Raw genomic sequence first — 16,503 nt, forward strand, 5'->3', positions numbered from 1 at the left:
GGATAGAGTGAACATGGAACAGGAAGGTTTACATAGATTTCTGTGTCTTTTCCAGATCCACAGGGATTGGTTTCAGGACTACCTCCCCATACCCAAATCTGTGGGTGCTCAAGTCCCTTATATAAAATAGTATAGCATTTCAGTATAATCTCCTGTATAGTTTAAGTCATGCTAGATTATTCATAGTATCTAATTCAATGTAAACACTATGTGCTGTATTATTTATGGAATAATAACAAGAAAAAGGTCTGTACACATTCAGTACAGATAGAATTCTTTTCCCTCAAATATCTTTGAGGAAACAAGTAGATTTCACAGTTGGTTGAACTGGAAGGTGGAGAACCTGTGATTATGGAGGGCCTGGCTGTACGGTTAGGAATTCAGGAGGGAGACAGATAACGTAGTGTTGCAAATTGCATACTGGGTTGGGAAAAAATCTGATATTGAGTACTAGGCAATGATTTTTTTCTATATTATTATCCAGATATAAATTGTGTATTCCCTGGCCAGCTATATGAGCTTAAAAGCTTTATTTTTGTTCTCACTCAGTCTCTGAGGTCTTTAATATTTATTATTGATTTGAACCATTTTGTGCTCATGAGTTATTATATTCTTTAAAAGTGATATGTGTTCTATATTCTTATAAACATTTTTCCTAAAAGAAAAAATATTATAATAAAAAGATATATTAGCATATATTCCAATGTTAAAAATCCTAATTTTGATAAAAAGTAAATTGATGCAAATATACCACAAATATCATATAAAGGCAATCAGCAATTTAGAAACTTTTTTTTGTGGTACTGAGATTGAATTAAGCTTTATAACATATGGTAAGCAAGTACTCTGCCACTGAGCTATAACCCCAGCCCTAAAAAAGCTTAAAGAAAAAGACCAAAACTAACAATCATGCCAATAAATATAAATTATTTGACCCACCCTATAGAAAGAGTTGCTCTGCTGGGTGTGGTGGTGCACACCTGTAATCCCAGTGGCTCAAGAGGCTAAGGCAGGAGGATCGCAGGTTCAAAGCCAGCCTTAGCAACTTAGCGAAACCCTATCTAAAAAAATAAAAAGGGCTGGGGATGTGACTCGGTGGTTAAGTGCACCTAGGTTCAATACCTGAAACCAAAAAACAAAACAAAACAAAACAAAACGTCTTGCTAACTAATAAATGAAAAACAAATTCCATAATATTTTACTCAAGGAGATACACTCAAAATATTACCAACAGACAAAAAGTTAAAGGATAGTATTAAGTCTGTTACACCAATGCAAACATAAGAAAATTGATATTATAGTAAAAGATACAGTATATTTCAGAATATCATAAGTAAAAAGGCCATTTCAGTGCTTTCTTTGGCAGCACATATACCAAAATTGGAACCATACAGAAAAGATTAGAGAGGCCCCTGTGAAAGAAAGCCAAGCAAATTTGCAAAGTGTTCCATACTTTTAAATTTCTGAGCATATAAAATACCCTGCCCTCCCGGGGCCTCCAATCTCCTGGGAGAGATAAACATAAAAGGTTTTTCAAAAGAGGAGATGATTTCATAATTATAACAAAATCTTCCAAAAAATTCTAAGAAAAACTAGGTACATATTAGATGAAATGTAATTAGAAACTTCAACTCTTAACAAAATCAAGGAGGAAAGGTAAATAGAGGCACATAAATTAAATTATTCAAAAGAGAACTCCTGTTCTTCAGGATTATTCTTCTTCTTTAGGGATCATTCTTCTTTTGGAGAGTTTGATTAAATATATAGGACTCCTCTCCAGGTAAATTTTGCCAACATTTTCAGGTATTCAAGAACTCCTTGAAGCTAGTTAACCATTGTTTAGGATCACAAAAGCTTACACTTTTAAATACTTCCTAAGTGGTAGGCATCTAGTAAACATTTCATATGCATTTCCATTTAATCCTCCCATCAACCTTCTGAGGTAGATACTACTCTTATCCTCATAGCAACTTAGGAGAACAACACTATATCTCCATTTCAGAGATGAGGAGAGTAAATCTTAGAGATGATATTACTTGCCTAAGGTTGCACAGCCCACAAGTAGCAGAGCTGAGAATTACATCTTCCTCTAATTCCAGGTTTCTTCTACCTTTTAATCCTCATGATATACTTTTTTTCCTCACTACAGTCTTTCCATATTAATTTAAAATATCAACATATCCAAAAAAAGAAATGCAAACATATCCAAAAGTATATTCAATCCAAATTTTAATGTAGACCACTCATTGCAAAAGAAAACTTGAAGCAGTTATAGAGATACAAATAAAAAACAATTATAGAAATGTGTATGTGTGTTGAGGGTGGATAAGACAGTTAATGAGGTAGATCCAGAACCAAAAACAGAAACGTTTATGCTTGATAGAGGTGAGCCACATATTTGCTTCTGAAGAACATAATAGTCAGAGAAAAGAAGGATCTAATCAATGCTGCTTTTCCTGGTACTGAATATAGAAAAAGATCTTTTCTGGGGACATGTGTGGACAATATCCTCAACAATATACAATGATGATTTTATAATAAATTTTTAAAATATTTTTTTTTTAGTTGTTGATGGGCCTTTATTTATTTATATGTGGTGCTGAGAATCGAACCCAGTGCCTCACATGTGCTAGGCATGCTCTCTACCACTGAGCTAAAATCCCAGCCCTAGAATAAACCTTTTTTACAAGAAGTTTCTTACAAATAACTTGATTTAGGCCAAAGTATGATGTCAAAATATAGGAGAGAAAAGATGACTCAGCCCAGAGTACAATGTAATCTTAGTACAAAACTCTGCAGTGATTTAGATTGGGGTGAGCATAAAATATAGAATACGGTAAAATGAACAGACTATACATACTCCAGGTCATCTTTCTGACAATTAAGCTTGTGAATTTGCCGGTTGAGAGTTTATTCTCCCTGACAAGAACCTAGAGTACAGAAATTTCACATTATGTAGTAGGCCAGATTTATGTTCATGGACATTCAAGCAAAGGGTAAAACTTATAACTTTGTATGAAAATTAGAGTGTTAGAGAAAAGATGTCTAATTTTTTAGACTTTCTTCCAAGGTGAGCTGATAAAGATAATACTTAACTTACATTAATATGTAATTGTGTTGAGACATGGACGAAATTTGAACATAAATTTTGTTTTTATTAAATAAGGGATGTTGCTGCATTATAAGATTATAGAAAGCTGTCAAAGCGGTACTTGAGAAAACATTGATCTCAATATCTTAGTTTATAAAATAATGAATTAAATATCTATATAAGCATAGACACATGAAACAAAGTAATATCCTTAGATATGCAAGAAAGTTAAAAAAATGAAAACAAACTTGAAATTGACAATAACTGGTATTTAAAAAGTAAAAGTTCTGTCTAGTTGCTTAAAATATAAAAAATAAGAAATGAAAAAGATAACATAAAAGATACTTACGTGCTTTCTAAACTGAATCTGAGGTAGATTGTTCTAGATATAATTATTAAAAACTCTAAAAAGCAAACCCAAACTGATTTTGAAGAAAATTAACATGGAGATTGACAATCTTCTTAAAAATGACTTAAAAGTCTATTAGTAAGAAAATAGTTAAATTTGGCATATGATGAAATGTTATGTAGCCATAACAGTTTTTAATAGCATGAGAAAAGTCTTTACCAGTTTTAGGGGAAGAGCAAGGAATAAAGTTATATTTACTGTTGAGTTCTTATAGTTAAGTGTCAGGGGTGATATTATTGTTTTCATTAATTTTAAAATCATATTTTTCATATTATCAAGTTTTAATAATTAGAAAGGATTTTAAGATATAATGTTAAGAAGGTTAACTGCCTATAAAAGTTAAAACTATATATTTGGTGGAAATAAACCCAGTTAATAAATCAACCAATAACAGGGGGAAAAAATGAAACAAACAAACAAAAAGTCTACCAAAGAAAAACCTTCTGCAAAAGGTGATGGGAGGATTTACTCAAGTTTTCTAAGAATAGGTCTATTCTATAAACTTTTGTCAAAATATGCTCATGAGTATAATGGCAGACAATGTCTATAATTTTAGTGCTAGGTAATATACTGTGACTTTCCACAAATTACTTTTTTATCATTACAACACTACTATGGGCACAGTTAACTAATACTTTAGTATAAACACAGAGACTAAAGCCATAGAGTTAGTAAATGTCAGAGCTCTTTTACATCCCCATCTCGGGGTGAGGGGAAGCATACAAATATATACTTAATACTACAGATTATTAGTAAACATGGGTGATGTAAAAGGAACCAATATGTGGTTATAAAGAATAATGGTTGCCAGGCACTGTGGCGCTCGCCTATTATCCCAGCGGCTCTGGAGCCAGAGGCAGGAGGATCACTAGTTCAAAGCAGTCTCAGCAACTTGGCGAGAACCTAAGCAACTCAGTGAGACCCTATCTCTAAATAAAATTCAAAATAGGTTGGTCGAGTGTCCCTGAGTTCAATCCCTGGTACCCCCCACCCAAAATCAAAAAGAATAATGGTCTGCAGAAGAACTGTGGTCAGACCTGAGTTTGAAACAGTTAAACTATGTGATCTTGGGCATGTTTTTTGATTCAGTTTTCTCTGGCACAACTCAGTTGTGAAAGTTCTACTTGGTAACAATGAGGCTCAGAAATGATATCCTAAAGTGTGGCACTTTGAACTGGAGAAACAGTCTCAGAACTAAGGTCTCCTTGACTTTCTCCTACCCCATCTCATCTTTGATCCTTTTTCCTCTCCAAAGCCAGGGAAAGGCTCTCTGAAAAGTGAAATTCCCTTTTCTAAAGGAAGTTCCTTTCTTAGGTGTGAAACTGCCAGGAAGTCTCACTGGCCAGAAAGGATTAACCACTACAGAAAGTACTGAAAATTAAACACCACACTTAAAACTCTAAGGAACTCTGTCCCAGGCCACTATCTGTTCTTCGGTCATATTTCCCCCAAATATCATTTGTTACCCCTGTACGATTCTCTACCATATCACATTTCTTCACCCTTCTGAGAATGATATTTAGGTCCTCAACCATCTGTCTCTTCTTTGAGTTTCATGTTTTATATGGCTCCTGTACACATTAATAAATTTATATTCTTTTTCTCCTGTTATGTCTGTTGCTGATTTATTTCAGCAGACTTACAGACTCAAACCTTCAGAGAAGGAGAAACTCCCTTAGCCCCTCCTGTTTTGGCAGAATTCCAAAATCACTCTGCTCTTTCAGAAGCTGCAATAGGGAAGAGCCTAGGATCTGACAAGATGGCAAAAAAGGTAAGAAATTTTGTCTCCTGGATCTGCCTTTGGAATCCAGTTGAGCTAATGGTTAAGAGTCTTTTCCCTTTTAAATTATTTCAGGAGACTTGTTTGCCAAACCTTCAGAGGAAAGATCTGAACTTCCATACAGTTACTAGGGTAAAATTGCTCTGGCAAAGACTGTATGCAAGCACAGAATGCATTTACTCAACAAATATGTATTGAACACTTAACTTTATGCCAGGCATTATTTTAGACAAAAGGGATAGAAAAATGAACAAAACAGGCAAGAGAACTACTTTCAGAGTTTACACTGTAGCTGGGAAAAGCAAAAAATAAGCATGCAAACAATAATTTTGCTATTGATAAATGCCATGAAGACAATAAAAGGACAGATATTGTAATCAGAATGAGAGAGAACCTCATATGAGTGATTAAGAATAGTAGCTTTGACAAAGTGACATCTGAGCTGAGGCCTAGATGCAAAGAAGTCATATACATACCTATAGGAGTGTAATTTAGGCAGACAGAACAAAATACACAAAGCCTACATGACTAGTATAAATTTAAAATATGTTTCGTGGTGAGGAACTAAGTCACACACATACACACACATACACACACACACACACACACACACAAAAAAAAAAAAAAAAAAAAAAAAAAAAAAAAGCCCATGAGGCTGGAACAGGAAGAGGAGAGTGGTAGTGACAGAGAGTTTAAAAGAAGTCAGGGGCCAGGTCATATAAAGTTCACAGTGCCTCTGCCTCCTAAGATCCAACCCCTCTCCTTTTTTTATGGGAGGGGGGAGGCATAAAATAGTAATGTGGAAAATAAAAAAACCCAACTATTTCCCTACTCTGAGATGCCACTCACCACTCAACATAATATACTTCACCTCTGGTCACCAAAACATGTTGGGATTTCTCTCCACCAACTCATTCTCCAGCACATACCAACTGATGGTGCTAAAATTTAATTCAATTCTGGCACAATATACTTAGAGATAGCATCAGATTCCACAGGTTGAGTGTTCAGTCCCACGAGACTGCCCTCCTCTTCAGATGCCAATCACAAGAACAGGTTGTCACTAATAGCTCTAAACAACAAGCTGCAAATTAGGGTTCCAAAGACTCCTTCCTTGGGTTAATTTGCTAGAGTGGGTCACAAAACTTAAGGAAACATGTTTACTAGTTTATTATAAAAGATATTACAAGAGATACAGATAAAAAGTCAGATGGAAGAGATGCATAGGGACTGCAGGGGTCACATGACCTCTCTGGAGATGCCCTCCAAGCATCTCCATATATTCAAGGAAGCTCCTTGAAACCCATCCTTTTGGATTTTTATTGAGGCTACATTATGTAGGCATGATTGATCATCACATCATTGACTACTGGTGATCAAACTCAACCTTGAGCTCCCATCTCCTCTCTAGAGATTGGTGGTGGGGTGGAGCTGAAAGTACAAACCCTTCTAATTATGCTTTGGTCTTTCTGGTGACTAACCCCCTATCAAGAAGCTATCTAGGGGTTCCAAGTTACCTTATTTGCATACAACCTCCCCCCAAAAAACCCGAAACACTTGTCACTCTTGAGAATTTCAAGGGTTCTAGTTCCTTTGTGTCAAGAATCAGAAACAGAGATTCAATATATAGATTTTATTATATCACAAAATCATAGACCACATAATAGAATCATTTTGAAATACACCAAAAAGCAACCAGGAAATGAGATAATGTGAAAACAACTGCCTGTTATGTAGTAGATACTGATAGGAAAAAAAGGTACTAAATGAGAATAACTATCAAGTTTCTCAAATGGATAAAAATAGTTTTTTTTAAATGAAAAAGTTGATGGTTTAGTTTTAGGAAAAAAAGGAATGTAGAAGTATCAAAGTACTCCAAATTTAAGTCTGAATTAAGGGGACAAAAACAAAATTTAAAGAGAGAGGTACAGGATGCAGGGAGGAAGAAAATGAAATATTTAAGCTGATAGAAATATCCCAAAGACAGTTGAGGTGAATAATTGAATAGAAATAAAAATGTGTAAGTAATCATTCAAAACATTTCACTAATCCTCAAGTGTGAGGCATGAAGGGAGATATGAATAGTAAGTAGCTTTCCTTCCAGGAGGTTAGAATTTAGTCAGATAATCAGACGTCTGCCCACAAATGGTATCTAGTATAAACTGAGAAGCCCCCCAAAGGAAACAAGCACACTTTTAGATAATTCAGATAGTGAGTCATTTCTAAATTTTATTTTGGAGATTGGGAGAAGGGACCAAATTAAGATTATAAATGGGAGGGCTGGGGCTGTAGCTTAGTGGTAGAGGGATTGCCTCATAGGTGTGAGGCACTGGTTCTATCCTCAGCACCACAAAAAATACTTACATAAAAAGATATGTGTACATTTACAACTAAAAATTTTTAAAAAAAGATTATAAATGGGAACCATTGGAGTTAGGTCCTAAGTTGGGTAAGAGGTGAATAGAATGCACAGGGAGGGGAAAAATGCATTCCTGGATAGTGAAAAAGTCTGAGGATGTGGAGAAAGGAAGATGCTCTGTGTATCATTTAGAAATCACGTGGTAAGATTTGGTTGAGGCAAATTAGAGGGAATCTCATGAACACATAGTATGTAAAGAAGGAAGAAGAAATAATAAGAGGAAAACAAAGTCTGAGGTTTAAGGAAATGTTCTTAGGGATAGCAAGAAAAAGGGTGAGTTGGAAAGTGGAATAGAGTTTATCTGTTATAATAAAAGAAATGTTCATTACTGTGTATTGTTACAGAAGTAAAAAACAAAAATGAACCTCGTGATTATAAGGATAACATGAAAGCAAGATGACATGCTGTTTGAACACGGAAGTTTATAACCTAGTTAGGAAAATCAAGAACTACATAACAGTATAACATAATATAAATAATCTGATCTCATCTGCCTTATTAGGTACTTATCTGAACATGTCTCTCAGCAGTGTTCCTAGATAATTCTGAATCCATATAGCTTTTAAATTTAAGATTTAAAAAATAATATAATAAAAATGAATACCTTTCATATGATAGTAAGGAGAAGATGTTTGAAATAATTCTAGGGAATTCATCAGATTACCTTTTCTTTTCAGTTTGCTAACTTAACTATATTCAGAGTATTATCCATTCCAAAACAAGTAAAGCCAAACTTAGAAAGTATCTAAAAAGGAGGATCACATTAGATTCAATCGTATCTGTTTATGCTTTATCACTAGACAGTCAAGAGGATGAATTCTACTATTATTATACTAAGTAAAGATGGTATTACGGTCCATAATCGTGACAGAATTATTTTTAATAGTTAAACTGAAGCCAGAATTAACTAAAATATTTAAATTTTAAGAACTTTTTATAAATTTAATAGAATAATTTTATAGGTATGATAAATTAGTTTGAAAGCTTGACTGTCTCTCTTTCTCTTTTGCTACATATACACATACACAGCAATGTGTGTGTGTATCTCCAAGTGTTCTGCTGAAATACATTCAAAATATAAAATTAAAATCTTTACCTAAATTTAAAGGACAAGTAGTTACCATATATTTAATTATAGTACGTTACTAGGACTATGTTAAGGATAACGACATTGTAGAAATCTAAAAATATTTCAGAGAACTGTTCAGTTTAGGATACTATTTTGCTTATCTTCAGTGAATAGGCAATGATGCCAAATTAAAGAAAGCTCTCCTGTGCAAGTGATTGTAAAAATGTCTGTATGTATATACCACACTCAATATTACATATCTATATCCTCACACCCAATGCCATAAATACTATGATGACCAATTCACTGCTCAACCACACGATCCATCAACCACAGTAGAAACTTACATGGTCTTTTGTTCAAGAGATAACATTTGCCTTTTTTCCAAAGTACAAGAGAGAAACAAGGCCTGTTTGTTTCATATATCATATGGACTTCGTATTTTAGGGTTATAAGTAACATTTTTAAACCTTCATAAAAATAAATAGCACTTTACCTATATGACATCTTTACATTATTAATCTAAGAATAGGTAGAAATAATCTGGTAAATTTGTTTAATGGCAATACTGCCACCCTCATTGGACAAAATCTTAAGTTGCTATTGCAGTTTATATTTTTGACTATTTTTTATCCATTTGTATACATTCTGGTTTATTTAACCAGCCTCCAGTGCAGAATCATAGAAAACACAACATGCTTAGTATAAGCCTTTTTTTTCAAACCATTGTTTAGTAAGGGCCAAATTTTGACTACCCTTTAATTTCTAGTGACTATTCTTCCATGCTAAAAAATGTGTCTATAGTTGAGAAATGTAAAAAGCAATGAAAACTTTCCATTAAATTAAGGTTCATATGGTAAGGGTTTAAAATTAGATTTTCAAGTTCAAATTTAAGAAATATACTTACCTTTGATTCGAGGTAGACATTTGCTGATGACATTTTTGTAATTTTGCATATGTAACTAACTAAAGAGATGGCACAAAGAATAAACAAGCTATCATTAATTAATGCTCGAACAAACACAGTCCATTTCAACTGATTTTCTGGGACATCTCCATGGACTAGCATTGCGCAAGTCAAGTTCACCACTAAAAAGAGAAGACTTGCTAATATAAAGCCCAAATGCAGTAGAATTCTGAAAGAAAAAAAGAGTTTATTAGATGTTTACAAACTAATGAGAAATTAGTATGTTATTTTAGGGCACAAGAATTTCCTCAGCCTAAAATATTTATAATTTCTTTAAATACAAATTTAATAATCCTTCAGGGTTACATGGGCTATATATGCTGTTATGAAATTAGCATATAAATCATTTTAAGATGGCACAGATTTTAAAGCATTAATCCAGAAATAATCTGATGTGGATTTGAATTCAGTTGCTCCTACCAGGAAGATACTATAGGACTATTTTAACACAGTTTCAAGCAATCTTGACTTTTTTCATTTTTATAACTATTAAGCATATTTTCATTGACTTTTCCCTTCTGATAATTACCAAACTTTTAAACACTACCTAGAAAATATACTGTATCTAAATTTAATCATTTAATATTAAATTTATATGATTAGTCCCAAGTTTAATATGATCATATTTAACATTAAATTTAAGAGGTAAAGGAAATCTTTTAAAATATATTTATCCTATGAACTCCCAGTTATGTATATCAAACATTGCTTTCAAAATTGACTAAAGGACATGTATAATTTCAAGTACTTATCTATTCTGCATCTTCTTATAAAGGTATACATTTACTGTGCACACAACACGGCTTACACATGAAATGCTTATCTTCTTTCCCTTAAAAAAAAATTAGACCACCTCATATAAACTCTCCAGCTAAGGTGTGGCCATCTGTATAAAGTAGCAGTAACAGCTCTCTGCATGAAAGTAATCCCAGTTCAAATATATTTATATCTCCAAGTTAAGTAACATGGTCCAGAAATTTATTTGGCATCTTAATATCTTCTATTTTGTGTCACTTAACAGTGGGAATCATAGATCATCTGCCCTTGGAAATAGTTTACATAAGATAAATTGAAGGTAATGTGTAATCTGTAACAAGGAAACAAGCTTTAAATTTAATGCAAAATGAAAAGATTTTTGTTTGAAAATGTTGAATTTTAATATTCCCTTAGATTAAATAATAAGAACAAGAGTTACATACTTTGAAATCCTAAAAGGAGCTTGAAATTACATATCCAGGGAATTAGAGCAATTTAGGAAACCAAAACATGGAGAGGGTAAATGAGCTGGCCACTCAGTAGGTTAGTTAGTGGGAGAATTAGGTCTAAAACCCATCTCTTGACTTGACTGTTGAGCATTCACACTGTTGAGATTAATCAGTACTGAAACATTATTTAGTTCATGATATTATACTATACATTCTCACTCCAAACAACATAATCTAACTTTAGCATATTTTTGTAGACTTTATGATGCAACATCTGACATCTGAAGTGGGGCAAAAGCAGAGATGAAAAAAATAAAGTATTAGCAGCACTGGCTGAAGGGAGAGAACAGAGGGCTACTCAATTTACTTCCTTTGAACCAATCTAACTACTAAAAAACTGCTAAGTTGCCCTCAGCAGCCCCTTCCTTTAACCTTGAGCAGTCTACTGTTAAAAATACTTACTTAGATGTTTTAGATACTAAACATTAATATTAATTCTTTAGATCTTTTAGATAGAGATTTGGATACTTGTGAAACTTACTTGTGTTTGTCAAGTTCAGTGGCACATCTGACTTTACATATAACCTATAAAGAGAGTATAAAAAGGTTTTGAAAACACGTGTAATAAAGTATTCCTCAATTTCTTTTGACTTTGTGTTTCAAAGCAATGCAACTGCAAAAAATTGAAAAGTCAGGTCATGAAATTTATTCTTGTTTTTAAAGTTTATTACATCTAGGCAGAAATAAAGACAAGTGAGTTTTGGAATGTAAGAAGCAAATTATAGTTATCTGCACAGGGGACAGCTGAAACTCAGTAGAAGACAGTTGAGGAAAAAAATATGGGATGATATGTTCAATACCCTTTCCCCCCGGTACTGGGAATGGAACCCAGAGCCTCACAAATGCTAGGCAAATGCTTTACCACTGAGTTACATCCCCAGCCCTGATATGTTCACATTTGACAGAATTAAAAAGCACAACAGTAAAGAACAGAGAAATGGGCGGAGGAGAGAAACAGAATTAGATTAGAAACCAGTGGAAGAGTTTAAAGGGAAGAAAGCATAGCCCTTGTTAAATTTTGCAAAAAGTCAAGAATGATTAAAAGACCATTTGATTGTGTCATTGGTATGTCACTGGTACCTTGCACAGAATAGTTTTCAGCAGGATGATAGAGCATACAAATATAAGGAGTAATAGGAAGATAACAGAAGCAGTGAGTACAGATAAACTGAAATATATGAAACTAAAAGAAACCTGGGATAACCTGTTAGGAGATAATTCTTTATGAATATCACGTTTTTGCATGGTCTAGATCTTCTGAGCAAAAAGTTTGCAGGGCAAACATCTTTGAAATCTAGAGATAGCATTTAACTTAAAGTTAGAGGGAGATTTCTTTCCCTCTATTGTAATAAAGAGAACATTTCTCTTTCTGAGGACATTCCAGGGGAATAAAATCTCTCCCTCCCTGGTGATAATTTGGTTCCATTCCAGGGCAAGTGTCTCTCTCTCTCTTATTTCGGGGTTCTCCTCTGTAGCACACCCTGCTGCATGGGTAGGTGACACTGGACCCCTCCCAGTGTTGCCCTATGAAACGGAACTTGGAGACCTGATATAAGGCATTGCTTTGGATACTGCTTTTGCCATGGTATTTCTCTCTGACTCAATTTACTAAAAAATGAGACTTATGTTTTCTATCAGTATGTGTTTATAAAACAGTGAGAGACCTCCCTATTAAATTTCGGTAGGGTAACAGATTCTTTACAGTTTCTGATTTAAAAATCTGTTGGTCAGAAATGGACTGAATAGGAAGGGTGAGGCAGAAGGCAGAGACGGGGAAGAAACGAAGAAAGCTCAGCTGTTGAAGGTGGCTTTAGCAGAGGCTAGTTAGCCCTTAAAAGGAAGTTTTTAAACAAGGAAGAAACTTGTAGGTCTACGTAAAAAACTTAAAATGATTCATAAACCAGTTCTTTGTTAAAATAAGAAAATCGGACACAGTGCAGATTCAGACATTTTAATATAGAGAAGAAACATGAGAGAATTTGGCAAATGAATTCTAATTTGCTTTTCTAGTAAAGTAGGAGTCAAGGTCCTCTCCTGGGAAGCAATGTTAGATTTAAGCACTTGGAATATGGAAAACACCAACAGAAGTGTTACAAAAGAATATAGTGAGATATAGAGAGATTCACTTAAAATCTGGTAGTTGATAGGACTATAGTCACCACAGTTTCTTGATTTTAAAATTGAAACAATATAAAGAAAAAAATGGATGCTATTATAGAAAGTTCAAATTTAACTAGGCTTTTTTTTCATGAATTAATTTAGAACTGTAAAATGCGGGAACTATGTTAGAGAAAGCTTACTCTAACAAGTGAACTACTTTGGCTAGCAAAACGTCAAGAGATGAGGAATAATAGAATGGAGTGGGGAAAGCACTAGATGCAGAGTGTCTGAAAGTTAGGATGAGGATGAAAAACAGATAAATGGATGAATTCAAGATGTACAAGAGAAAAGATATAGAAGACATTGGTCAGAAGAAACACCTTCATTTTTTAGAGCTGTTCCAAGGTGTGGTCATGCTAATGGCTGGCTTAAATAGAAATGGAAAGTTTCAGAGTACTGGGAAACCACTGAACTGAGACTTTGGATGGGATGTCAATATAGGCTTTGAAAATGGTCATATATCACAGGAGACAGGGCAAGAAGGAAGAAGTGCTGATTCATCCAGGAAGCTGGAAGTTATTATTATAGCCAATGATGACCTAATCAGATGGCACAGATTTCAGAGAGATGATGAAGGTCTAACATCAGTAAGGAGTACTGGGAAGCATAAAATAGGCTGATTGTTTTTTCCACAAAAGGCATGAAGTGTCACCTGGGAAAAGCTAGATTTCAGTGAAGGTATTTAAAAGGATCACATAAAAAAAAGAATGGGGACAGGGTAGGAGGGGTAATTCATAAAATTACAGGTCATAGAATAATGGGTGTGAGCCAGAGTTGAGCTGGATAAGGAAAGAATTAAAGGTCAATTACCATCCTGAATTTGCAGAATATGTTTCAATGCATTGCATAAACATAATCAGGTGCTTAAATCACAGATTGTAGAAAGATTAAAAGTAATCTGATATTATAGATTCCAAGTATTTTATAGAATATACCTAATAGGAGATGATCCTGAGCAAAAAACAAAGTAGTAATATCAAAGAATGCAAGTAATTATATATCCTTTGTTAAGGTAATAACTCATGAAGTACAATAAACACATGCTTTATGCAGATTTTAAGTTTAGAAAGACAACATATATTTAAATGACTTGATGTTAATTTATGTCAAATGGGCCATATTTCCACACACCAGAAAAACTGAATAAATGGCTCACTTTATAAGAATATTTGTTTGTATAAGAATTAGAAGGATTAGTGAATATAAAATGTTTTTCATCATGTAACCTACCTTTATCCCATATATAAACTAGCGGCTTTTAATTTAGAAAATATTGATTTAGGATTTTTGAATTAATGACTTAAAATAATGTCATCACTAACATACTCAGTTTTATTTCATAATAACTAATCCATAGATAAAAGATATGAAATTATTTTTCCATTTTAAAATGCAGACTTCTGTATTTTGTCTTATTTAGTTCCTCAAATAAAGAGAAGGTGAAAGCATAGCAAATGTATTTGTGTGTCAGTTTTTTAATACAAGTATCTCAAAACTTGAGGATGCTGCTATGGTCTGAATGTTGTTTCCCCAAAATTCCTATATTGAAATATTAACCCCAAGGTGATGGTATTGGGAGGTGGGGCCTTAGGGAGTTAAGTTATGAGGATGGAGCTCTCATGAATGGGGTTTTAACATCCTTATAAAAGAGACCCCACATTTCTTCCATCATGTGAGGACATGGTGGGAACACACTAATAAAGAACCACCAAGTGAGTCTTCACCAGACACTGAATCTACTAGTATTTTGGACTTTTAACCTATAGATAGTAAGAAATAATTTTTTGTTGTTTACATATGCTACCCTGTTCAGGGCATTTTGTTATAGCAGCCTGAATGTACAAAGCAGAAGATTTACACTGGAGGTGTACCATTTATTTTTCCCCATGACATGTAGCCTATGTTGTTTGAAGTGCTGAAATAGTAACAGAATGAATGCTTTTCTATGGAATTTATTTTTGTTAATTTCCCCAGTTTTGTTGATTTGAAATAGAAACTTTACTGGAAAATACATTTGTAAAATTTGGAATTCATTCAAAATGAATTGTGGTAAACATAATCTCTTTCCCATGGTGAACAGGCATATCCAAATACAGTTTACTTTTCCAGATCCAGTTATTCACAATCTACATCTCAATCGCTTAAGTTCCTAAGGAGAGTAGTGCATCACTCTTAAGCTTATCATTGCCACTGCCTACATATGAGATTTCTAAGGTACTTTATCTATAAATTGAATAGCCATACTTATCTTTACAAGTTCTGTTTCAATGTCTATCATATGTTCAATTTTTAAGAATTTTTAGTTTCTAAATGTTTTTCTTTATAACAGCCTATTCTTGTTTCTAGCATACAGTATCTTCTTCTCTTAGGATCCTAATATTATAATACCTTAAAAAAATTTATGCTTCTTTTCTGTTTAAAACTTTTTTTTGTAGTTATAGAGGGACACAATGCCTTATTTATTTTTATGTGGTGCTGAGGATTGAACCCAGTGCCTCACACGTGCTAGGCAAGCACTCCACCACTGAGCTACAGCCCCAGCCCTTAAGTTTCTTTTCTTTGCTTAGTCTGTTTTCTTTCAAATTGCTTAAAATGATTTTATATAATTTCTTAAGTGACCAGGGTGTTTCACTGTATCTAAACAGTTTGAAAAAACAATACAGCTTATATTGAATACCTGATTTCTCTCTGGGAGTTTGGACTTTTTGTTTGTATTTGGCAGAGACTGCCTATGTGCCTATGCTTTAGGAATATACAGAACTTATGTTTGAACTGAGGATCTCAGTAAAGACTTAGACTCCCTGAAAAACTGATTTAAACTGAATTTGTGCTGAAATTATGCTGTCCTTTAAAAAGTTTTCTAACACTAAATACTGTGCATTACTGATTTTTCATAAACCTTTCATGCTTAAGTTAGGAAGATGGCAGAATCACTTTTTGTAAGGATATGGAGTCAGATTTATTGAAGAATAGCAGCATAACTGATAATGGTGGGGAGAAAAAAGGCAGAAAGTATACAGAAGTAGTAACAGAACATCCCAGGGGAGAAACAGGCAGAAGAATGCTGCTTACTGATCTTTCACCTTGATATCTTTAGGACAATAACAATCTAAATGTAGGTAGTGATGATGATCACTAACATGAGCTTAAAACCTGCTAATTCCATAGTATGACAGAAAAGGCATCAGTGTGGCCCAAAGACCTGATTTCTAAATCTTCTAGTTTCTAGTGTGGGTTAGTATAAATCCATTACATCAGTAAATCATCTGAAAAATGGTGATAGTATCTAAGGACCAATCAGACAGGAAGGAAGTAAGGGCATCACGTATCACATACATTACCA

General features: G+C 33.8%; 1 protein-coding gene and 1 non-coding gene across 2 annotated transcripts in view; one reads left to right on the top strand and one right to left on the bottom strand.

The window, feature by feature from the left end:
• Positions 1-16,503, bottom strand: part of Gpr137c (G protein-coupled receptor 137C) — a 45,548-nt gene that overhangs the window by 15,579 nt on the left and 13,466 nt on the right. Inside the window, exons 2-3 of the mRNA XM_076848379.1 lie at positions 11,482-11,525; positions 9,676-9,904 (exon numbers count right to left, since the gene is read on the bottom strand). Coding sequence (XP_076704494.1) covers positions 9,676-9,904; positions 11,482-11,525 — 273 coding nt within the window. The remainder of the gene's footprint in view (positions 1-9,675; positions 9,905-11,481; positions 11,526-16,503) is intronic.
• LOC143396014 (U6 spliceosomal RNA) lies at positions 1,351-1,457 on the top strand. The gene has a single exon (XR_013090912.1). It is a non-coding gene; the product is annotated as a U6 spliceosomal RNA (small nuclear RNA).

Source organism: Callospermophilus lateralis, chromosome 3, assembly GCF_048772815.1.
Source record: "Callospermophilus lateralis isolate mCalLat2 chromosome 3, mCalLat2.hap1, whole genome shotgun sequence".
Lineage (NCBI taxonomy): Eukaryota > Metazoa > Chordata > Mammalia > Rodentia > Sciuridae > Callospermophilus > Callospermophilus lateralis.